The 26,720-nt window shown below is 38.9% G+C and overlaps 1 protein-coding gene across 2 annotated transcripts in view; it reads left to right on the plus strand.

Moving 5' to 3' along the window:
* si:ch211-127i16.2 (probable flavin-containing monoamine oxidase A) overlaps positions 1-26,720 on the plus strand; it is a 128,959-nt gene that overhangs the window by 2,328 nt on the left and 99,911 nt on the right. Inside the window, exons 1-5 of one of the 2 annotated variants that reach the window (XM_041811228.1) lie at positions 9,898-10,091; positions 10,206-10,293; positions 16,571-16,751; positions 19,036-19,150; positions 26,444-26,601. In XM_041811228.1, the coding sequence (XP_041667162.1) occupies positions 9,974-10,091; positions 10,206-10,293; positions 16,571-16,751; positions 19,036-19,150; positions 26,444-26,601 (660 nt within the window). In that variant the 5' untranslated portion in view covers positions 9,898-9,973. Of the gene's footprint in view, positions 1-2,443; positions 2,544-9,897; positions 10,092-10,205; positions 10,294-16,570; positions 16,752-19,035; positions 19,151-26,443; positions 26,602-26,720 lie in introns of those variants that run through there. The other variant, XM_041811229.1, reaches the window with a different exon arrangement.

Below are 26,720 nucleotides of genomic sequence, written 5' to 3' on the forward strand. Positions count from 1 at the left end.
CAAACCCTTTTTGGTTTTAGTATTGTTGATTCAGCTTACACCTCCCACAAAGCCAAACTTGCTCTGATAGCAGCCTTCAGCTCATCTGTATTGTTGAATCTGGTCTCCCAGCTTTCTCTTGACATTTCCTCAGAGATTCTCCACAGGGTTCAGGTCAGGCCAGTTGGCTGGCCAATCAAACACAGTAACATGGTCAGCAAACTAGTTTCTGTTAGTTTTGGCTTCACTTCACTTTGGCCTCAGCTGAAAGACATAATCATCAAGGTCTTGAAATACTTCACTTTGTATGAGATGAATGTGGAATATATGGGAATTTATTTTTTTGAAGTAAATCTTGTGAAAAAAATCTATTTTTACATGATATTCTAGTTTTTTGAGATGCAGTGGTAGACTCTCATGAAGTCCATTTGTTTGTATAAAATATGACTTATTTACAGCCGTGCAGCCTCCTTGGTCAATCGTCTTTTTTTTTTTTTTTTTAAGTACTTTATTGTGTCAATAAGTAGAAGTTGATACAGAAAATCACATTTCTTTGTCCCACATACATTTACATTGACACATTTTCCCATTTTATGATTTAAACCCTTGTTCCCTCACCCCTTGTTCACCCTCACCCATACAGATTAATGAAAAAGGAAAAAGGGGGGAGGGGGGATTATATGTATATAGATATATGCATACATACATACAAACACACACACATACATATGCATACATACATATATACATATATATATATAAACATACACATACTCATATACACACACATATAAATATATATACCTATATACACATACATACCTACATACACACAAACATCCATGCCCATATACACATCCATGCACACATACCCATGCATACATACAACATTTCCAATCAATTGTCAATTGTCTTGAACTGGGTTGTCAATTCAATCTAATTAGTTCCCCACAAAGTATTTTATATCAGTTTCCTGTAAAAGCATGTTTATGATAAAGTGAGGGAGAAAAGCTATGTAACAGGCATTGCTAGCAGATTTATTTCTTAGTCTTGATAGAGGATACCCACTTTTAAATCCCCTCTAAAGAAATCTTGTTACACCAGTGTATTGCTTTATAATGGATTATTCCCAATGCTGCTGATGAATACAGAATAGTTCACTCTAAATGCATCATCAAGTTGTCATCTGCAGGCCAGTTGTGAAGGTGAAAGCTCTCTTTGTTGACTATTAGTTTCATAAAGATCCTTTGTCCCTGCTGCTGCAGAAGTCCAGTAACAAAGTTTTAATACCACTGGCCTATTTTTAGGTAAGCAAAGTAGAAAAGTTGGTTTTGCATGTCTTTGTTTATGAAACAGGAAGCTTTTTCTTTTGCAGAATGGAAAAAACATATCAGTTTGCCCACTTCTTGAGGCACCACTACCCCACTGATGTAGGCAAATTTTCCATGAGCTAAGAGGCTAGCAAGGCCGCTTTAAAAGCTTATTTCTCTCATTTGGTCATAAACATACTATCAAATGAAATGGTGATATACTGAATAGACCTAGTGGGGTTCTGGTTGGATTGAAATTACGACTCAGTTCAAACCTAGAAGTGGCCAGCGAGGCGTCATCATGGTCTCTGTTGTGTTATCTACCTCTGCTATTTCAGCTCTATCCAACAGTTAGTCTCCTGCTGTGAGGCGTAAATGTGAAATGCACTGACTCAGGTGGATTTCAGGGGCAGTGTGCCTCACATTTTTACAGGAATTTTCAGCAGTGCCTATGAGAAAGTAGACTTCCACTTGTACTCTAGGCTATCTGACAGGTTCCTGTAGTGACAGTGACATAGATGCTTTAGCTGGCTTGTGAAGAAAGGAACATTTAGTTAAGGAGCCTTGTGCTCCTCTAGGGAAACAGGACAAAAAAACTCAACTTAATGTGAAGAGAGAGCACTTAACTTACATTCATCAGGTGGACACAGACACGACTACAAATGAATGTTAATGTTGCTCCCTGTCTGCTGGGTGTGTAAATAAGCACTTTTTGCTCAGAGTATCTTACCAACTTGGAATTAAATACCAACAGTACCACAGGCCATTAACAACATTGCTACTCACAGTTGAACTTGTGTCAAGATACAAAGATAATCACTTGCTACTGAAAAAGCAAGCACATAAGCTGAAAAAGTACACAAGTTTAAGAACATGGTCATAGTTTCCGCAATGTTATGGACACAACAAATAAGAACAAAAACAATGCAAGTGTGGAATGTAACTGTGGATTTTCATCAACACCAGCATGCTCTCTTGGATAGAGATAGAAAATTCAACAAAACACAAATCAAGCAAACAAACGGAAAGTTTCCCTGCTTGGATTCATACAGGCAACAAACCTGAAGCAGCATTCACACATGCACTCCTGAAAAATTTGATAAAATGTTGAAAAGAATCTTCCCTTTAAATCTTCCTGTGTCGCTTGTTTACAGATGCACACAAAAGCTGGAGCATTTCTATATCAGGCTGGGGAATGGGCTGGAGGTCTCCAGAATGATGCTGAGGTGGCAGCTGGAGCAACATAGACCAATGGTATGATGTCTGTTATATCACTTTTACCCATCACCATGGCTGATAGGTTGAGTAAATTTACCAGAACCACCATTGCTAGGTGATTATGTTCCAAGTCTAAGACTTATTCATTTCACTTAATCGTAACATCCACGCACAATGAAGACAGTCTGGCTGCAGACTGTTCATTGCTGACAGCCACCCCCACAGACTGTTTATAAAATCAGATAAAACCTCTGTGTAGGGTTCAGGTAAGGGTGAAGGTATGGGTTAGGACAGTGTTTCCCAACCATTGTTCCTTGGAACCCTCCCCCCCAGAGCAAGAAAGAAGAAAAAGTTACACACTGTTGCTAAAAATTAACAAAGATTTTAATTTTTCATGGATAAACCCCCCCAAAAAAGGCCTCTGCATGCTTTTCTTATCAAAAGACCTTTAGATAAGCTACTTAATAACTGCTTTATCATGGTTTAAGTCAATATTTACAAATCTATATTTGGCAGCCTCAAAGCAGACAAAGTCTCGCATCCCCATTACATCTTAGCCGCCTCACCTGGGGGTCCCAGACCCCAGGTTGGGAACCAATGGGTTTGGATATCAAAAGTTAAAGTCAAAAACTCAACCTGCAAAAACTAATCATAATAAAGCTCATTTAACAGTCTAAATACAGGAAAAAGCTCATTCTCCATGAAAACATTCTAACTCAGCCAGTTCAACTTGCATAGCTCTGTTAGCTGTGAAGATAGCGTAGCTACATAGCTAAAGCCAATCTCACAATGCAGCTACATAAGCTATGTACATTGTGTACATTGCTAAGCTAGCTTTAGCTACTTTTACTAAAGCTCCGATTGTTAAAGCTAACAAATCTTCATTAGATTTTGTAGTAAGGTTAATTATGTAGCCAGTGTAGCTATGATAACTTTTGCTAAAGCTAACAAAGCTAAAGGGAGCCACCATTCATACAACCACTTATAAAACGGGTCTAGACCTCTGAGCCTTTCCTCTATTTTATTTATGAAGTTTTTCTTAGTCTGTAATGCATAATGATGTCTTTGAGATCGACTGTAAGGTCTACAGCCAGACCCCTCAACACAATACTGTTACATACAGAGTAGGAAAGCAGCAGGTTATATTCAGGATTCACTGACGGTGGATGTCAGGGCAGACGTTGCTTATATCCTGCAACCAAAGCACAACTATAGACTGTCTAGTCACATAGCACATATTGAAATGGCTTCATTATATATTATGCTTACCTCTAATACTTTGCCTTAATGCTGTTTAGATGTGGAACAACATGTGGCATTAATCACTTGAAGTCCAAGCTGCTTAGATAAGAAGTGGGCATCCAAAACCACTGCTTCATTATGAAATTAGGTGCCAAAAGATCAAATTTTACCATTGCCACAGGCCCCAAAAATGTAGACTGAGACAACTACATTGCACTTGGAGGAAAGTTTTTCCATATTCCTAACAAGTGTTAGGGTTAATGCATTGCATAGGAATGTACTAGGGTACCCTGATTTTTCTTGTTGCCTATGACATCTAAGGAGAGGGGAATTTGAAATTTACTCAATATTGACAAAAAATAATTCAGTACTCCTTAAACCTGTGTATACCCTGCACCATACCACTGGTTGCCACTCTTTAGCATTTTTTTGCAAATTGGTTGCCTATTTAATACTGCATTTTACTTAATGTTTCAGTGGAACAGCTTTAATGGTGAATAATAATCTTAGTGCAGTATTTCCAGTATTTCATTGGCTGTTTGTTTTAAGGTCAGTTGTCAGGCTATTGTTTTATCCAAGTTTTGGTTTGGTGCATGTAGGATAAGCTTCTCTCTCTCTCACTCTGGTTATATTTTTGTACCTAAACTTAAAGGTTTCCTTCATATGCTGGAATGGTTGTGCATGTGTGAAATGGCACCCTGTCACTATCACTGATGTTCTGTAATGTTAAATTGGAGCAGAGTTTGTAAAAATGAGGTAACTACTATTTAAGACATTGATTTAAATGTCATGTGCATAAAGAAGGAATGTCAAGGCATAGTGCACTCTTATGCTTGCTTTCTGATCCAAATGATACATTTTTCTTTTTCCTTTTTTGCGCTGCCATTACTATTTTTGCCCTGTTACTTATTGCAGTTATGAACTCATTTATTATTTTTTCTTGTTCTCAGAAAAAGAAGAAATCAAACGAGTAGGGTAGAGAGCTGAGGCACAAAACAGCATTTGCATTCAGTTTTTTAAAATGTTTGTGAAATCAGGTACTGGCTGCCTTTTTTCTGACAAGTTTTCTGCTATTGATTGAACATGGTTGTTTTTATTCAGCTTAAAATATTAATTTATTAAGCTCATGCAAAAAGGTGCCTCCTCCTTCAGCCTGATTCCTGTTGTTCATTCCTTTGCTGCTGCTGAACACAATTGAATATTAACTCAGAGAGTCTGAATTTTTAAGGATTGTTCCCAGCAATGCAGTTTTAGGATTCACTTGCAGGAATATCTCCAGAGCATCACTTATGGAAATAAGTAGTTCAGTTAAGTTCACATTCATCTATTTGGAGTAGAATCAAAATTCATAACAGTAGTAAACTGCCTCCACATTTCCTGCAGAAGGCTCTTACATGTTTCAGATGTATTTCTAGCAGTCTGTTTAATTTAATGATGTAGGTTCTGTTCAAGCTTGTACATTATTTTTGCATCATATTTGTTTGTGCCATGTTGGCAATAACTCGATGTAATTGTACTTGGTGTACTATTAATTTCCCCCTTCTGTATGATTTTCAGTGGACAATAGATCTCATTTGGTGTGTCCCAGTTAGAGGTTTTTTCAATTAAATCTTTTCATTTAAATACTGAAGGAGGAAAGCTCATGTTAGCCCTAAAAGCAATTAGATGTAGATTATTAGGAAATCTTTGCTTTTTATAGGCCAATTTTTTCCCCTATACTGCAAAAGACAACATGATAGACCAATGGTTCTAGTTTAAGCCCCGTCCACACAGAAACAAATTCAGGTGTATACACAAAAGTTTTCTGTCGTATCCGCGTTTCATCCACACGAAAACGGTGTTTCGGGTGACTGTAAATGATACTTTTTGAGAACGGGCCCCAGAGTACATAAATCCATAAACGACTATCGTTTCGTCTCTGTGCGGACATCCGCATCTTACTTGAAACGATTACGTCACACATAACATAGCTCTCTTAAGGCGCCTGATAGATTTCAATCACTTTGTTTCAGACACTGGATTTTTATTTACTTGGATTTTCTTTTTGAAATATAAAAATTGGTTTGATGGTTTGAAACATTTAAGTGTGATAAATTTTCAATAACATCAGAAATCAGAAAGGGGGCAAATACTTTTTCACTGCACTGTATGGCCTAGTAGCACATAGTGTTATAATCTGTAATTAGTGGGTTGGGGGGGCTGTTTTTTGGGCAAAATTCCCCTCATGAATGACTGATGCGTCAATTCAGGAAAAGAGCATTTAAAAAGTAGTTTTCTTTCCCCTTGAGGACAGACCTGACAAAGCATGACTGTTTTCTCTTTACAAATCTGCATCAACATGTTGTTATTTCAGCACACATAAGATCTGTTAATTGCAAGTAAATCACAAAAATAGCAGTTTCTTTGTTTGGCTTGGAGCCAGAGTGAATCCGCTGTATAATTTATACTGTTGAACTGAGATTTGACAGATGAATGAGTCCTCCTCAGGACTTTTCTTAAGGACAAAGAAAGAAAGGAAGTTACAAAACAACAAGCACGGATGAAGGAGTTACAGGCTTCAGCAGCTGAGATGGGAGAGACTCTGCATACAACAACTGTTGCCAGGGTTCTTCACCAAATGGCATGTGGGGGACTCCATGGTCAAAAGGACGAAAATTCTTTGAAACTCTCCCATGGTTGCCATTTTTGCCCAGTGTCTTTCTTATGGTTGAGTCATGGACACTAACCTTAACAGAGGCCAGTGAGGCCTGCAGTTCTTCGGATGTCATTCTGGGTTCTCTTGTGACCTCCTGGATGAGTCGTCGTTGCACTTCTGGGAAGGAGTGGCTGGCCAACTAAATTTGTTTCCAGTTTTCTCCATTTGTGGATAATGGCTCTGACTGTGGTTCTCTGGAGTCCCAAAGCTTTGGAAGTGGCTTTTTCTAACCTTTTCCAGACTGATAGATTACAATCACTTTGTTTCTCATATGTTCTCGATTTTTTTTTAATTGTGGCATGTTGTGTTTCTTTTTGAGATCTGGTAGCCTACTTCACTTTGTCTGACAGCTTTTATTTGCAAGTGATTTCTCGATTTAACAAATCCGGCAGTAATCAGGCCTGGGTATGGCCAGTGAAACTGAACTCAGCTTTCCAAGAACTTTGGTTAATCACAGTTAAGTCATGATTTAATAAGGGGTGCAATTACTTTTTCACACAGGGTCAAATAAGTTTGTTTTTTTTCCCCCTTAAAAAATTCATTAATCATTCAGCCACTGCATTTTTTTTTAATTTACTTGGGTTGTCTTTTTTAATGATGATCCAAAACTTTTAAGTGTGATAATTATGCAAAAAAACAAACAAACAAACAAAAAAAAACCAAACAAACAAACAAAAAACAACAGGAATCAGAAAGGGGGCAAATACTTTTCACAGCACTGTTCAGTGGTACAGGACCTCGTGTTCAAGCCTACAGTGTCCCATCCCGAGCACACAGCCACCATTTCTCTGCGGTTGCATGAGCATGAGTTGTCGGCTGCAGTTAGTTTTCCTAATTGAAACTCTTGCTGGACTTAACTGTGCATGTAAATGTAATGACTGTTGCACTAATAGCAAACTGACCTCCTGTGGTACTAAAGCTATCATGCAGTGACCGCTTCATCAGCTTCAAGTGATCACTATGAAGAATTAAGAGGATCATATTAGTCTTATAGACTCACAAGTCAATCATAAATATGATACACTCCCACTCCGAAAGTTTGGCTTTTTTTGGTCTTATATTCCACATTAAATTCATTTTAGATTTGCTTTCATTTTTTTAATAATTGTGTTTTGTCTTAGTTCCTTTTTAGTTTAATGTCATTTTAAAATAGTTTAAAGGAATATAGAAATATGGATTTTGAACTTTTTGTTGTTTTTATTGTCCAGCTGAACCATAATCACAAAAATGAGGTCAAATCATGGTCAGTATAATATGGCGTTTTTGACAAAAAAACAAACAAACAAAAACATTAAAACCCGTTTAATGTCAAAACAAAAACAGATTTTTACAAAGTAATGTCAATTTAAAAATGTAATGTAAAATAACTGATTGCATAAATATTCACCCCTTCAAGTCAGTATTTAGAAGGCTTCGCTACAATCACAGCACTCTGTGTGGATAAGTCTGAATCAGGCTTGCATATCTGGGCACTGTGATTTTACTCCATTATTCTTTGCAAAACTGCTCAAGCTCTGTCAGGTTGCACAGAGAATGGGTGTGAACAGCTTTTCAATTCCAGCCACAAATTCTCTATTGGATTGAGGTCTGGGTTTTGACTCGGCCACTCCGTCTTGTTGTCTTTAAACTATTTCTGTGTAGCTTTTGCTGTATGCTCCGGGTCATTTTCTTGCTGGAAAATAAATCTTCCAGTCCTAGTTCTCTTGCAGACTGATTAAGATTGTCCATTTTTTCGCATTCATTTTACCCTTTACCTCTACAAGCCTTCCAGAGCCTGCTGCAGAGAAGCATCCCCACAGCATGATGCTGCCACTGCTGTGCTTCACAGTGGGGATAGTGCGTTTTTGGTGATGTGCAGTGTTTGGTGTCTGTCAAATATAGCGTCTTGTCTTTTGGACCAAACTTTCTTCTACTTAACCACTGAGTCTCCCACATGCCTTTTGGCAAACTCTGGTTGTGATTAATAAGTTTTCTTCAACAGTGGCTTTCTCTTTGCCACTTTCCCATAATGCTTTGACTGGTGTAGAACCCCGGCATCAGTTGTTCTGATTAGTCCCGCATACAAGTGTTGGCCACGCCAACGTCTCCTGGCCAGTGGGAAGAGAAAGATGGCCGACAAACAAGTGTGTGTTTCAGTAGTTCTCTTCAATTTATTGCAGGATGACATGAGCTTTTGTACAGTGTGACAAACAAAAGCTAGTTTTACACGGGGCAGTATACACTGTCCGAGAGTTACAGAGGCAACAAAAGATATTACATGACACATGATATATGATATAAAACATGATATAATCAGTTTGAGTTATCCTTTGATCATTACACAAGAACTTCCTGAATTATTGAAACTAATTACAAATTGCAAAGACATGTAGACTAATCAGAAATAATGTCTGCCCTATACCACTTGCATGATTACTAACTTTGTGAGGATGGCCTGATGTAGGTAGATTTACACATGTCACATTCTTTCCATTACTTGATGATGGACTAAACTGAACTCTGGGGCATGTTCAATTCAATAACCTTTTCTCTGAGTAGCTTGAAGTGTTCTTTTGTCTTCATGGTGTAATGGTAGCCAGGAATACTGTTTAACCAGTGAGTAGACCTTCCAGACACAGGTGTCTTAATACTACAATCACTTGATTTGTCATCCTAATTTGAGTGGTTTAACCTGCTGCATCAATAGCTAAGGTTGGCCATGACTTGTTAAAATGTCATCCTGTTCAATATTTATGAAGTGAGTTCAGAACTGAGTGAATCTGTAAGGTACTCAGAGAACAAGCAGATCGTTTTATAAACACTAAATCAGAATAAAAATAATGTGCTTATAACAAGCGGTCAAAATTATCACTATGTAGAATGTTACATAACAATAAAATGTTTTGTATTATTAATGTGAATCTGAAACTTGGGGGCGTTCTCAGCACATACTGTAAGTCTGTACCTCAAAACTGTTCTTTAGTACTACTTCAGTGCATTTGTTTTGTAGCAGCAGCTCTAAAAAGCTTTGTTGCCTTGTTACTTGACAAATCAATTTCACTCATGCAATTGATTACATAACTTTTTCCACTGTTGTCTGGGACAGACCCCTTGACCACTCCCAGCTAAGCCCTCCCCTCCAGAATTCTGGCTTGCATGAGGGTCTTGCACAGATCAATTTCATTCTCTGAGCAGCACAGTACATGAAGAAGTAAGAAGAGAGTCACTGGTGGCATCTCATGATTAAATAAAAAAAGCTACAAAATGCCTTAAAAGACTTTACAGTTGACAATGTCTCTACTCTGAGGAAATCAGAAGCCTTGTGCTGGCTTGTAGTGCTGTAATTTACACGGCTGATTATCTGCCAAGTAGGTCACAGCTCAGTTGTTCACAGTTCCAAAGTGCACTGTTATGAAAGCTGCCCAGGCGTTCTCAGATGACCTAATTGATACAGCGAAGAAAAAGGAGTGCAAGTTAGATTTCTCTTTCTGACTTCACTGTTCTCCAGAGCCGGCTGAGTTGGAATCTAAAAAGCCACTCGAGCTCAATCATGACCGCAGAAATTTGGGACGTTATTATTGTTGGTGCCGGGCTCTCTGGACTGAGTGCAGCTCACATGCTCCAAAAGAAGAATGCTGGGATGAAGATACTGATATTGGAAGGAAAAGGTTTGCAGAATTGTGTAATTTACTGTATGAAAGCAGTAAGTCATCCGAAGAAGTGAGTCATTTTATACTGCTGAGTTATTGTTCTGACTAAATCGGGTCTGTTGTGCCTTACAGATCGGGTGGGAGGTCGCACACTCTCCGCTGAAATACCAGCAGCCAATGGTGTTGATCGCTGGGACTTTGGGGGGCAGTGGGTGGGAAGGTAATGTGGATTAAGAACTACAGGAAGAACTTAGAAGTCAAAGCACCTATGTTTAGTGTTTTTGAAGCCTTAAAGATATTCAAGGTTATTAATTATCACAGTGCATGATTGTGTCTTTATAGTTGACCAGGACAACAACATGAGAAACATTATGCTTATTAAATAATACGTTTTTGTGATAACGTTGCAAATCTATTCAGTGATAATCATGGTTGGATTAACGTTTTTGTTCAGCTTTTAGAAATTTACCAGCCACTTGGTTTTTAAACCAGCCACTTTATATAATAGGCAGCATTGTCTAAATACCTATTATTAAAAAAAGAGGCTGACAGTATTCTTGTTGCAAGCTGTTCTGTAAAGTGAAGCAAGTCAGTTCCAAAGAAAATAGAGACATGCTCTTTGCCTTGCTTATAAACAGAAAAAAAATTCTGAAAGCAGAAAAACGTTTTGTTGTATGCTGTAAACAGTGCGCCATGTCAAGTGTGGTCCATCCTTCTCTGTGCAGGAACAGCTGCTGTTTCAGAGGCAGCAACAATATCCTTGTCACTGAACATCTTCCAAGACAGTCATGTTGCTGACTGTATTTCTATGACCGCTGGCCACACTGACTGTTCTTCTGAGACGCTGTCAGAATGGAAGTGTTGTAATTTGTTGGCACAATTTTTAAGAATTTTCTTTTAAATTTAACTTTATTCCCAAACAAAGCCTGACGGTTACATTCATGAAACCAGAAAAGCACTCGGAGAGCACAGACCTCCGCCATTAGCCCTAATCTCCCAATAGTGAAGAATCCATTAAAAAATTCCTGGATCCATCCCCATGTGCCCCCCACCACGGCATTCGCCAATTACACCCTCCCTGGTGTGGTGGAAACATGGTGAGGCAAAGCACTGGCTTCACTACGGGTGGACTGTCATGGTGGAAGCATTGCTTGCTGGTGCCAACAGATGCACTGACAGTCTCACCCATGGTCTCACTGGACTACTGGAAGTCATGGCAGAGGGTGAATATTCCTCTATTCCTCCCAGCACTGTGAGTATTCTCGCTACAATTCGCTGTCTTTCTCTCTGTTACGCTCCGACTCTATCAACTACAAAACTTTGAATAGAAACACACCCAAAATGCTGCTGGAATTGAAGTTACTCATGTTCGCCATCTCCTGGTGTAAAGCTATAACAGCGCAGACCTCTGCCATTAGCGCTATCTCCCAATAGTACAGAATCCATAAAAAATTTCCTGAATCCAGACAGTGATACGGATCACTCCAAAAATCTAATCAGTTCTTCCTTATGCCATTTCTGACATTTCCTGAAAATTTCATCAAAATCTGTCTATGGCTTTTTGAGTTATGTTGCTAACAAACGAACAAACCCACCCGATCACATAACCTCCTTGGCGGAGGTAATGACCATATTGCAAACATTACAGACAAAGCAACATTTCATAAATAAAACAGAAAAGATCAGAGGTCTAATCTGGGATTCAATTATATATAGACCCATTCTAGAAGTAGTTACACAATTGGAGGCTCGCTTTAGCTTCATTAGCTTTAGATAAAGCTAACATAAGCGCTAGCTAGCTATATAATTAATGTTACTATATAAGTCAATGTGGCTAAGTTAGCTTTAGCATCATGAGCTTTCATAAATGTAGCTAATGCTGATGTAGCTACATAGCTTACATAGCTATGGAAGCTATGTAAACACAATATTGACATTATCTATGTAACTTACGCATCTAACAGAGCCACATGAGCTACCCTTGCTGCATTAGAATATTTTCATGGAGGACAAGCTTTTTTTTTCCTGTTAGCAGACTATTTACTCAACTTTATTAAACATTTTTTGATTTCTGTTTTGCAGGTCAGGTTTTTAACTTGTGCTATCCTATGACCCTAACCCTAATCCTAACCCCCAAGGGAAGTCCAATTTTATTTTGAAAGTTTTAGTATGCATTTCCATTTTGACAGACACAGCGTCTCAGATGAAGGGTCTGTGAGCATGGCTGTCAGAGCTCTATGGTCTTCAGACCCCTCTCAATTTTTTTCACCATTGCTCTACAATGACTTTCATTTTCAAAGTTGTCCTACCAACCCAAACCATGTTTCATCCAAAACCACAGGCTTTGTGTCTTTGGAGTGTTTTATGAAGCAGCTAGTTTCCACTGCAGTCCAGGTGTGTCTGTTCATCAACATAGTGGGAGGGCAACTGAGTGCCTATGTGTAGTCATGGCAAAAGTAGGATAAGCAATATTAACACCCGATGAAGTTTTGCTATATCTACCATTGCCATGGAAAAAGAAGTCACACCTAATCGTACCCATGCTGTTATATTTAAACTACTCTTGCTTTGCTGCTCACTCTGCAAGCTGCTTTTGCAACCCTCCTCCTCCCCAGCTCCTCCTTTATTCTGCTTCTGACTTTATCAGTGTAATTCTGTTGTCAGATGCCTGCTCTGCTCTGGGTTTTTTGCTGCTTCCCTTGCAGCCTAAGGGTTTCCCTGCAGGCACAGGAAAGGCAGGAATGTGTGCAGTTCTTGCTTGTATAAATCATATTTCTTGACAAAGTGATTTTTTTATAAGAACGCCTGTGTCTGGAAGGCCCAATTACGAGTTAATCAGCATTGCTGGCTACCATTACACCATGAAGACAAGGGGACACTCCAAGCACCTCAGAGAAAAGGTTATTGAAAAGTTCAAGTCAGAAAATGGATACAAAAAGAAATTCCAAGGTACTGAACATCCTCTGGAGTTCCGTTACATCCATCATCAAGAAACGGAAGGAAGATGGCAAATGGGTATATCAGGCTGCCCATATCAGGCCATCCTTACAAGTTGAGTGACCATGCAAGAAGGACACTAGTGAAAGAGGCCACCAAGACACCTTTGACTACCCTGAAGGAGTTACAAGCTTCAGCAGCTGAGATGGGAGAGACTATATGGACACCAAACACTACACATCACCACAAACACATCTTCCGCACTGTGAAGCACAGTGGTGGCAGCATCATGCTGTGGGGATGCTTCTCAGCAGCTGGCCCTGGAGGACTTGTATGGGAAGAGTGTAAAATGAATGGAGAAAACAGGAAAATCTGGGAGGACAATCTTGTTCAGTCTGGCAGAGAACTATGGCTTGGGAGACAGCTTATTTTCCAGCAAGACAATGAGGGGCATACACTGAAAGCTACACAGAAATGTTTTAAAGACAACAAGGTGAATGTTCTGGAGTGGCTGAGTCAAAGCCCAGAGCTCAATCCAGTAGAGAATTTGTGGCTGGACTTGAAAAGAGCCGTTCATGCCTGATCCCTAGAAATAAAACTGCAGTGTCCAGATGTGCGAGCCCGATTGAGACTTTTCCACACAGACTCAGTGCTGTGATTGCAGCTGAAGGTGCATCTACTAAATACTAACTCAAAGGGGTAGAATATTTATATAATCACCCATTTTACACTATGTATTTTAATTTAGTTTAAATTACTTTTTTTCTCCCAAAAAGCCAACTGATATTGACCGTGATTTATTTATAAAATCAGTGAAAGGGTAAAACATCCAAGGGTTGAATTTTTCTCATAGGAACTGTACATAATGATGTTGTGTAATTTATCATGAGAAGAATGGAACATCTTAGAACTTCAATCACAAGGCTTTTATATGCACATGCACTAAGATTCATCTTTCAAGACAATGTCACTGATAAAAAGTGCAAGGGCACTTATATATTTATTAACGTAACCCTGATCTATTTGAACTGTTCAAAGAAAAAACAGCTTTCTATCTAGAAAGGTTCAACCTGTTTTCCACGGGTGGCAACAGAGCCGTAATGAAGAGAGCTTGAAAAGTGTATTGTTCATGAGCATTTCAATGGCAGCATCATCAGAGGTATAGAGCTTCTCTCAAGTGTCAACATAATCAAAGATCAAAGTTCTCAAAGAGCATTTTGCACATCCAAGGACTCACCCAAGCACTATTGTAATCTCAAGCCCACTCTAAAGGCAGAATGAATGCATTTTTAATCAACCATATTCCCACAGCGGCTAATGGTCCTGTGATGCCACGTTCAGGGTGCTGCATGTTGTACTGTTGTGTTCCAGGTTTTTGTCATATAACCTTTGAGATTCTGACCTTTTTATGATGACCTTCAGATCAAAGCCCAACATTAGCATTCAGCCCATCTTAGGTAATGTTATAATATTAATGCAATATTGTAAAGTCAGACTGTTTAATAACCACGGACATTCTACAAAAGGCTAATATGTTGGCCTTCATTAATACACATTTGTTTAAGCCTGGGGTGAGTCACTGGATGTATTTGTGCTTGCTCCAGCCCTGCTCTTTTTTTTTTTTTTAACATCGCTGTATAATCTATGCAGTAAAGTGCCAGTTTGTCAACAGGTGGGCTAATGAATTGGTTGGTATATAAAAGAATGATGAAAATGTTAAGGAAATTGACCTTAAGCCAATATCCATGATACTGAAGTTGATGACTTAGTCATCTGCTGTAAATGTACTTTTGGCTAGATAATATGACACTTAAACTCACAATTTCACCAAAAAGAGCTCCTTAAATGGTCACCTAATCAAAATCATTGTGCTGTTTATGTACCTTATAAATGGTGCCACATTTGAAAGGAACATGCATTTATGGGATGAGCAGCAGAGCTGATTATGTGGGTTGAAAAAAAAAAAAAAACGCCCAATCCTCTCTGCCAATGCCAAAAAGCTTATTCTGCTGTTGCTATTGAATCTTGTATGAGTTTCTGGCACCTGTGAGCATGGGCCCTGCTCTACTGGTCAGTAGGTTTCTGCTCCAAGAACTGGCATGGCACATTTGACTGATCTGGATGGGGCAACTTCAAACTGGTGTTCCACAAACCAAGTTGCAGTGTAATTTGGAATAAGCCTTAGTACCATCTCCAAACTGAAGACCAAGGGGGGATGTCAGAGACAGGCCGCTAGGTTTGTGTCCCAAGAAAATGAAAACCCAAGAAGAATGTTTCCTCACCTTCTATGCACTTAAGGCTGTCTTCTACAGATTGGCACTCAAGGTTTGCAGGACCATATATGGCTGACTACTCTCTGCCCAGACAATCTGGAACAGACTTCACACAGCCAATCTCTGGTCTCATAGGGCTGCCAAGAGGCCTGCCATGACTGCCCTTCACTGTCAGACTGGTGTCAGCAACACATGCAACTAAAACTGAACATGTGGAGGAACATTATGTTCAATGATGAGTCTCAGATTCTGTCTACAGCAGCTGGATCTTGGGGTCAAAGTGAGGAGAAGACGCAGGGAACTCCATGCTGATTGCTGCACCAATAAAGTAACATCTTCTGGTGGAGGCAGTGTGATGGTGTGGGGCGGCGTCTCCCTCACTGGATAAGCGAGGCTTGGAGGCAATCTCAATTCAGAGAGATATTAAGATGAGATTCTGCAACCAGTGGTGATCTTATATCTCCACAGTCTGGTATCAAGCTTTATCTAGAGGATGGAATTGCCTGCCAGCAGTCCTGACCTCAACCCTATTGCACACTTTTGGGATGAGCTTGAGTGTGCTGTTCGTGTGACCAGCACAACGACTGACTTACAACAAATGGGGATTGAAAAAAGGAGATGCCATCTCAAAGCAGTCGGTGACCAGGCTGGTGACCAGCATGAGGACAAAGTGCCAGGCTGCTGTGGCTGTGAATGAATGAATGAATGAATGAATGAATAAGACGTTTGGCATTATCAGAATTGGCTTACAAATTTTCATGGGTGCAACCCACATATTCAGCTCTGCTGCTCATCCCACAAATGCATGTTCCTCAGAAATGTGGCACCATTTAAAAGGGAAATACACAGGTTTTCCAACAGTATAAGATTAATTACTAAGAAGTATTGTTAAAACAAAGAAATAGTCTACCAAACACAAATGTCCTTACTTTTTGTACTAGGTTTATTTTCAATTGAACATTAATACTTCTAGTAGGTTCCTGCCTGTTCTATCATACAGGCATGAAATGTAGCTCAATCTTTCTCTGGATTTTTAGTATCCATTTTCTTCATCTCAATCAGGAGTCCATACAATAAAACAGCTGTCAGAATCTCAGCGTTTGTATGACTAACAAGCTGGAATGTAGCCGGTCATCTCTATAGCAGTAACTGAGTTTCCTACCTTGAGAGTGATGTCACAAGAACATGGTCGCTATGGGATTATGGGCTGTTATATTTAGCTTTAATTTGAGTTAATCCTGAAATGCTGTTGATTATCTCCTCAAAATTGTGTCTTTTCTGTTTCAGCACCCAAACACATGTCTTAGAGCTCATAGAGGAGTTGGGCTTAGAGATCTACCCACAATACAACACTGGCAAAAAGGTGCACCACATGGGCGGACCGAATGGCAAAGTTCGAGCCTACAGTACCAGTATCCCTTTGTTATCCCCACTGGTGTTAATGGACTTCACTCAGATCCTGTGGAGGGTAAGGCAACTTATTTATATAGCATTATTTTGTACAAAGGACTGTGTTCATTCAGAGATTTCTTTGAAATTAATGAAAATAATGTTTTTTGTCTTTATTTTTAAAATGATCATTGACGTCATGTTGCCAATTCAGTCGCAATATAACCTACAAGTGCATCTCAGAAAATTTGAATATTAAGTAAAAGATCATTTTTTCCATGATTCACTTCAAAAAGCTATTTTTCCATGCATTCTAGAATTATTCTATTTATACAAAGTGAGACATTTCAAGAGGTCTTTTGTTTAAATCTTAATGATTACCGCTTACAGCTCATGAAAAATGAAAATCCACTATCTCAAAATATTAGAATATTGTGGAAAAGTCCAGTTTGCAAAGGTTTTCTGAGCCTTAATTCTTTCACTCTGGTCGAGTACACACAACTGCAATCATGGGGAAAACTGCTGACTTGACAAATGTCTAGTAGTCAATCACTAACACCCTCCCCAGGGAGGCTAAGCCACAGAATGTCATTGCTGAAAGGGCAGGATGTTCTCAGAGTGCCATATAGAGCATATTCACTGAAAGTTAACTGGATCCAAGGTGCTTGAAGATCGGTGTGAAGTTTTCCATCAGTTAGAGTTTGAGGTGCCATGTCATGTGCTGCTGTTGGTCCACTGTGCTTGATCGAGTCCAGAGTTCAGTCATGTACCAAGAGATTTTAGAGCACTCCATGCTTCCTTCTGCTGACAAGCTTTATGGAGTTACTGATTTCCTTGTCCACCAGGACTTGGCACCTGCCCACAGTGGAGCCAAAAATACAAAAAACCTGGTTTGCTGACCATGATGTTATTGTGTTTGATTGGCCAGCCAACTAACCTGACCTGAACCTCATAGAGAATCTCTGGGGAAAAGCCAAGAGAAAGATTAGAGACACCAGGCTCAACAATATGGACAAGCTGAAGGCTGCTGTTAAAGCAACCTTCAGCTTTATGGTGTTTTGTGATATTCTAATGTTTTCAGATAGTGGATTTTTTATTTGTGTGAACTGTCAGCCAAAACAAACAAACACAAATCTTTAAATATTTCACTTTGTATGAGATGAATCTAGAATAAAGGGAAGTTTAACTTTTTGAATTAAATAACTGGAAAAATGAACTTTTGCTGGTACAATATAGTTCCTGTTTTAGATTTGTTAAAAATTCAATTTTATTCATAAACAAAGGTGGCAGTTACATTAGTTAAAATAACCACATTGCAAACATAACAGACTAAACAACAATTCTTAAATTAAAACAGAGAAAAGATAGTTACATAAACAGTGGCTTGCTTCAGCTTCATTAGCTTTAGGTAAATCTAAATTTCCTATGCTAGCTACATAATTAACATTACTACATAAGCCAATGCTGATAAGTTAGCTTTAATAATGTGAGCCGTAGCAAACTTAGCTAAAGCTAATGTAGCTACATAGATAACATAGCTGCTTTGTGAGCTTGGCTTTAGCTACGTTAGCTAGGTAGCATTGTTAGCTAGGTAGCTTTGTTAGCTACACAGCTTTTCTTTCTTTTTTTTTTTTTCTTTTTTTTGTGGAGATTGAGCTTTTTTCCTGTTAGCGGACTGTCTACTTGGTGTCATTAAACATTTTGCTATCAGGTTTTCCAGGTCAGGTTTTTGACTTTAACTTTTGGTATCTGAACATTTTAGCGTGTATGTACTCTGAGGTATACAGCGTCTCAGATGATCGATTATGACAGTAGCTGTCAGAAATGACTGCAGTCAGACTGTCTAGAATCACAATGAAAGGCTTAAATTCCAAACTTTATTGTATAAAATCTGGGATAAACCAGTGGATGGTATGTTTACCAAACATAAGATTATCTAAAGTGTATGTTTTCTAAGAGCAGACATAGCCTACAGTGCTTCTTTAGAGATTAATTTAAACCACCAACTTCTCTGAATAATCAAATTTCTGTTCAAAATCCTTCTTATCCTGTGACTCAAATGGATTCAGTAATGGCATTGTATTTAATACAAAAGTGAATTTGAGAAGTGAATTGGATTTTCATATTGTGTTAGGACTGATGGAAGTGCAGTACATTTATCTCAGAATGAACACAATTTTCTGCCCCAGGTAGATGGTTGCAGTAGCAGTGGGAAGTTGAAAATGAGGGGAAATTGCTATATCAGAACCACTTTTAGCAGCCTCAAACCATTGTTTTGTTTTTATCAGTATCAATGGGAAACTTGTGGTTCACAGCAGTCGATCATATGTGGGTGTATCACTGAGATTGTACTTTGTACTCAGATCAACAGATTGTGTGCCACAGTATGTGTCCAGGATCCTTCGAGGACTCCCAATGCCACTGAACTGGACAGCATGACACTGCACTCATACTTTGAGCAACATGCCTGGACTGAAGGTCAGGGTTTAAAAAAGAGAAAAAAGCCTGTTATGCCTGTCTTTCTCACTTGAGTGGAATTGACGGGTTTGACGGTAAAGCATTGTGATGTTCATAAAGATTTATTTGATGTATTATATGGATGGATGGATGAATTATATCCCTGAAGCCTTGTGGGGGGCAAGGCTTGCTGTGAAAGGAAAAGTTCCCCTGGCAAATTGTTGCTTTTCAGTATATTCAGTTACAGTGTTGAATGACAAGATTATGATGCTGCAGCCACATGAAAAATGATGTATGATAACTTCCAAAAATAATCCAGTCAATAATTTAAAAGCAAAAAAAGGCAACACTTTTTATTACAGGGGTTGCAATGCTTTTGGTGCAGGAGACGTTTTAGTGTTTTCAGGAACCCTACAAATGCAGAACAAATTTTGGATTAACAATGGAAATCATTAAAGGAAGCATAAAGATCCACCTATGCGCCTTTTCTATTATGAAAATAGATTAATTAGAAAAAAAAAAAAAAAAAAAAATATATATATATATATATATATAGAGAGAGAGAGAGAGAGAGAGAGAGAGAGAGAGAGAGAGATAAAGGTATGAGGATACAGCTGATGGACGTGTTGCATGAGACACGTCCATCTGCTTCTGCTGAAGGGTTTCTCATTACACTAAATGGGAACTGGGAAGCGGTTACAATCTCTATGTCAAAGGAACCATAAGTACTGACGAACATAAATTTGGGATTCAAAATGTGCTCCAACAAGCAAGCTAACATTTCGTACCAAAGACAGTGTTTACAACATCCCAGTTTTTAGGTTTTGAAGACTTAATTTTTATTTCATGCAACGACTTTACTTATAATGAATGAGTACTTGTTTAAATGTATCACTGTATGAAAAGATATTTTGTGTGATGCTTATCATGCATAAGGAGTTGAGATGTGTTTAACTGAGTGCATGGGAGTTTCTTGTTACTAGTTGGGCTCTTGCACCCCAGACAGTCATATGGTTAACATTCTGTTATTTTAAGCATTTAGAGATATGAGTAGACCTCTTACCAACTCCTCTCCCAGGCTAAGTGTTTATACAGAGTTTTCAGGTGTAAAGCTATTTTGTAAACAAAAAATTTAGACTTCTGCAGGAGGGCCACAAAAAATTGGTCTTACAGCAGCAGAGAAGCTAACTGAGGGATGCTGGAAGCACCCATCCATGTTCTTCCAAGTAGGATAAGTACTGAAATCTGGTGCCAACATGTCTGATGCCTACTGAACCAAATCAAAACAGAGATTTTGGTACCGCATTTTGGGACCGATGCACTCTGACGCAAACCTCTCACCAGTCCAGGGAAAGGCAACAAAGGTCTTAGACTTAACGTAATTCATGTAGTCCTATACTCGTTTCATGTCTGTAGAGTACTTCTTTTATTAATTTTGCTCCTGAGAAGTGTGTCTGCTCTGCTCACAAGTGTGTTTGTATTTTATTTAGATTATGAGTAAGGATGTAAGGTAAACCAATATGGATCGGTTAACCAATCTTAACGTCAAGGTCTGCATTTATCGTTCTGTAGAGCTCTGGATCGGTAAAAACAAAGCATGGATCGGTCATTGTACTGTTATCATAGTCCATTGCTATGCTCTGACTCAGCAGACTCAACAACTTTCAGAATGTTTTTGTTAAAGTAAAAAGTAATTTTTTTTTCCACAAACAGTTTGTACCAGATCGAATGGGACTGGATTGGATTTTAATGAATTGTGAGTGAATCGAATCGTAGCCTGTGAATGAGATTCAAAATCATATCGTCTTGACAGGGAGAGATTCATTACCCTTATCAAGAGTTGTCTCTGAAGCTGTGCCAGTAGCATGAGTTAGCATGCTCCAACATACCGATATTATTGTGCAAAGATAGAATTTATGGTGCCAATCATATTGATTCTGTTTTGGGGAAATACCTCTTTTTTAATGATCTGGATGGAGTATTTACTAATATTAGAAGCTCAGTAGCTCAGTAGAAACTATATGATATAAACAATCAGACATATAGAAACTTCAGTCACTCTCTCTGGTCCTTTCTAAGTTTGTTCCTGGTATTTGTTAGTGTAAGTATGACATGTTCTAAAAGATATGACAGCAGACAGAGATGCATGCAGCGTCAGATCTATTGTGTTTTTTTACACTCCTAAATGGATCGATTTAGGCACCGTTTCGGCACTGGTACCATTTTAATAATCAGTTTAGCATCGGTATAGGGAAAAAATCCAAACTCTACACACACCTGCTTCCAAGTGTGGTTGTCAGACATTTTGTATCCACAGCTATCTATGGCCTGGCTGCATGGAGCCAAGAATACTGCAGTTGTCAAAACAAAAACTATTTCACAAACAAAAATGATTCTACCCACCCCCAAATTGAAAAATAATGCCATTTTTGGAAGTGGAATTTTTTTCCTTTCTGGCCTTGACGCATTACAATTTTAGCCAGACACTGCAGAAAAACAAACAATCCATCAACATCAGTCATGTTGCTAATCTCTGGCATATCCAAGACTGTGATTTTTCAAAAATATGCTGCCCCTGCACACTATTATATAGAAATGACTTTTTTTTCATAAGAACTGACAGTGACATCATCAAACTGGCTTAAAATTTTTAAAAATGTTTAATTATTTGGTAGTTTTGATCAGGTCTGATGTTGATTAAAAATTTAACTCTAAAATCCATAACAAATATCCTTACATGATTATTTTTTTATTGATTTTAGGAGTGGATGTTGTTTTTCATTTAATGGCCTCGTGAAAACCTTGCTCTCATACCACTCATACACATTGTTTGGGAAAGGGCAGAGCCTTTGAAGAGAAAAAAAAAAAACTTGGAGGGTGATTTGATGAATGTTCTGTCACATCTTTACGGGCCAGTCAGAACAACAAAACATGTGACTTTGCAGCTATCGAGCTGCGCCCCTACTAAAGGAGTAAACTCCATAGAGAACTGCATAACGTCGCGAACAATGGCAACTGTCGACATGTCAGCACACGACTTTTGTCATTTTTAAAAAAGAAACATGTCAATGCTGTTCTTTGTTCTTCTTTTAATGAAGAAATTTCGCCAAGTTTATTCTGGGCTGAGTTTCCTAAAGAAATCAACCTCAGCCCTATTTGCCCTATTTGCCTCATGATCCTCTGAACCTTTTTCCTCACCAAAGAGACATGAAACTAAAACTTTAGAACTTGCACTACCCAGCATAAAGCCTGAAAGAGACAGAGTATGACCTAGTGGCACATAGCAGAGATGGGGACTCTAGTCCGCGACTTGAACTCGAGTTGCACTCAAGTCACACACATCAGTGACTTGAGACTTAACTTGTACTTGTGCGCACAAGACTGGAGACTCATCTCAGACTTGTGATTTGGGACTCATGCACAATCTTTGGTTTTTAATTTTTGCATTATGATATCTTGTCCCCCTGTCACTCTTTTCCCCTTTCCCCCCTTTCTGTTTGACGGTTCGTGCGTCTTTTACGCCGCACCAACAGCTGCCCTCCTCTCTTACTTATCTTCTTTTATTTTGCATAACAATGACACAAAAACACAACGCTCAGGTACATACCTACACTGAAACGCATGCTAAAATGTTGGTAGTGCAGACTTCAGGTTTCAGTCTGTTGAGGACAAAAGTTTCAGAATACCTAAACTCTTTTCTCCTGCATCAAAGCTCCTCTCTGACCACGGAGGATCAGCGTCAGCACTGTTTGTGTGTGCGCTCCAGCTGTGCATGTCTCTGTGTCGCCCATGTGAGCCAGGGGTGTGTGCAATGTTAAAATATTATTTGGTTAACAATCCCTTAATATGATATGTTTGTGGTGAACAAATTAATATTAGAATCTCTGCATTGCCCCTTATTGATAACGAACGAACATAAAACATGATTGGAAGATTAAAACTTTAAATACGTTTAATCGAGGCAGCAAGAAACAGAGACGGATGGATACGAGGCTGTAACAGATAAATTAGTTACTAAGGAGTCCAGGAGATTTCAGCTGAATAAAGTAAAATTTATCCTGCTCATACCCGTATAAAGAAATTAACACCATAAATTATTACACCATAAATTATTATAAAATAACTACCATTAAAGAAATATATCTGACAAATAAGGACATTTAATCTCCAATGTCTCAGTGTCTGTCTATCAGTGAAGTATGACTCATGTCTCTGTAGTGTTTCTTATGTACACAAAAAGGAGCTTTATTAAGAGGAGAGCTGATATTGATATTGATCATGTTGATAAAGAAAAAAAAGAGAGAGCATGTGTTTCATCTTATAGCAGAGATGCATATGATATATAGCAGATACATTCCCAACAACAGAACTGTGGCTACTGGTAACACTGAGTGGCTAGTAGCCATTATTCACAGTGGCTGGTGTGAAAAAAGTTAATGTCAAGCCCTGTTCATATGTAAGTGTACACATGCACACACCAGAGCAAGCCGGCCACAGACAATACCCCACCCTGCTGATGGTGATAATACAGTACAGGTTTAAATTCCTCTAATAGAATGATGCAGTGGTCTAAGCAGGACGTCAGAGGCAGATCAGGATGCTCATTACAATCACTGGAGACTTTACTTGAACTCGTGACTGAAGACTTGACTTGGACTTGCAAAAAATGACTTGTGTGCATCTCTGGCACATAGTAATATAATATTTATATAGTGGGATGGGGAGCTGGTTTTTTTTGGGAAAAAAATCTCCTTGGCGATGTGCAGCAAAAGCCAATCAGTGTTCAGATTCCCTGAACACCTGATTGCCCTGCATCATGAATGACTGATATGTCAATTCAGCAAAAGAGCATTTAAAAAGTAGTTTTCTTTCCTCTTGAGGACAGACCTGACAAAGCACAACTGTTTACTCTTTACAAATCTGTGTCATCATGTTGTTATTTCAGCATGCAGAAGATCTGTTAATTGCAAGTAAACCACAAAAATAGCAGTTTCTTTGTTTGGCTTGGAGCCAGAGTGAATCTGATGTATGATTTATACTCTACTGTTGAACTGAGACTTGACAGATGAATGGGTGCTCCTCAGGTCTTTTCTTATGGACAAAGACAAGACAGAAGCAGTAATAAAACAACAAGCACAGATGAAGGAGTTACAAGCTTCAGCAGCTGAGATGTGAGAGACTCTGCAGTCTTTTACAGTCTGCAAGAGAACTATGGCTTGGGAGAATATTTTTACTGAAGCAAGACAATGACCCAAAGCATACAGCGAAAGCTATACAGAAGCGGAATCATTACTGCTTACAGCTCTTGAAAATCAAAAGTCCACCATCTCAGAATATTAGAATACTGTGGAAAAGTCCAATTTGCAAAGGTTTCCTGAGCACTCATTCATTTACTCTGGTTCAGTACACACAACTGCAATCATGGGGAAGACTGCTGACTTGACAGCTGTTCAGAAGACGAGCACTGACACCCTTTACAAGGAGGGTAAGCCACAGAATTCCATTGCTGAAAAGGCAGGGTGTTCTCAGAGGCTGTATCAAAATATATTTATGGAATGTTGACTTGGAACTGGATGATCAGAAGATTAGAGCACAGAATTCAAGGTGCTTTAAGACCAGTGTTTTCAGTTCCCACTGTCATTGTTGGTTTGCGGTGCCATGACATCTACAGCTGTTGGTCCACTGTGCTTGATTAAGTCCAGAGTAAATGCTGTCAGAGCATTTCATGCTTCTGTCTGCTGAGAAGCTTTATGGAGATACTGATTTCCTTTTCTAGCAGGACTTGGCACCTGCCCACAGTGAAGCCAAAACTAACAGAAGCTGGTTTGCTGACCATGGTGTTACTGTGCTTGACTGCCCAGTCAACTGGCCTGACCTGAACTCTGTAGAGAAGCTCTGGAGTAATGTTAAGAGGAAGATGAGAGGAACCAAACTCAACAATACAGACGAGCTGAGATCTGCTATCAGAGCAACCTAGGCTTCATTACACCCCACAGACTGATTAGCTCCATGCCATGTTACATCTTAATTGGTTGGAGCTCCTTTTGCACAAATTACTGCATCCAAGTGTATCAAATAAGCTTTATATTCCAGGTCAACATTCCTGTCTTATAATTCCTATTTGGAATGATTTTCTTCATATTCTAATTTTTTGAGATAGTGGATTTTTGTGTGATGTAAGTTGCAATCATCAAGACTACTTCTTGAATTGAATCACAGGGAAAAAAATAACTTTTATCATATTCCAATTTTTTGAGATGCACCTCTAGAGTAATTCTATCAGCTAACTGAATTTCCAGTCAATAGTATAAAGCCTGACTATGATTATAAGGTTATGCTGCCACCTGTAGGATATCTGACTAACCACCAAATCCGTTGCTGTTTAAGAAGAAAACAACAAAGAGACATACAAATAAGATTGCTATTAGCATCTGTTGATCTCACTCATGGATGTTGAGTGACATCCATATTGGTAGTAAAAAACAGCAGTCATTTTATCCATCTGCACCTTTTTATCTCCTTTCCCAGGGGCTGATGTTAGCAGCTATGGGTCCAAAAACATTGAAGATGAGGTTGACCAGGATAAATTTTCCCACTCACACTTGAAGTTATTGCTGCACTTCAAAAACACATTGAATGCATAATGTCTCAGATTGAACTCTACTTTTACGGTGCACTGAACACTACGTTTATATTAACTTAGCCACTTTATTTCGATATTTGATGGGTTGTAACATACTTATCTTTGACCGTGTAGCCATGCATTTGTAAAAGAGTGGCTAGATGAAAACCTAGGTAGTTGCATTTTAAAAGCATATGGCAAGTGACAATATTTGGCCTAATGAGAGTGAAAACATGCTGAAGCTTAACTGTGAGATACAAAGCTTTTGATTTAGATGGATGAGCTAGGAATCTCATGACATAATCACATATTGTTGAAATATGTCAGAGTGGATCAGAGGGTCTGCTGACACTGACAGTAATTTGAATGTTTGTACAGAATAATGGCAGTACATGAAAGATCCTTATACTGTGCTCTATTATAATACCAAATCAGAAAATCATTGTAATACCCGATGTTTGACTGAAAACCAAAAAGGGAACCCCATTTGATATGACGACTGGAATAATACAAATCATTATCCTCTCAGCTTACATTATTATGTGCTGTGAACTGTGCTTTGTTGGCTGAGCACTGTTCCGATTGTTGACCTTCACGTGCAGAATAAATTACAGCTTTTTAAATGACTGTCACTGCAGGCGAATGCATGTTATTAAAGCCACACTTTATCTTTTTTCAACTCCGTGTGACAGAACTGAAAGAGGAGCTCGGGATATGTACCAGGTCCGTCTTTGGCATCGAGCCAGCCCAGATGTCCTTCTTATTCTTCCTTGTGTATGCTGCAGCAGCTGGAGGGCTGCTGCCGCTGTTGGAGAGCTCCCCAGGCACTGCACAAGAATCTAAGATAAAGGTACATCATGCACATACACTATATGGACAACAGTGTTTGGCCAAATCTTCAATTATTGAATTCAGGTGTTTCAATCAGACCTGTTGCCGCAGTTGTGAAGAGTCTAGCACCTTGCCATG

Source organism: Cheilinus undulatus, linkage group 17 (genome assembly GCF_018320785.1).
Source record: "Cheilinus undulatus linkage group 17, ASM1832078v1, whole genome shotgun sequence".
Classification (NCBI taxonomy): Eukaryota; Metazoa; Chordata; class Actinopteri; order Labriformes; family Labridae; genus Cheilinus; species Cheilinus undulatus.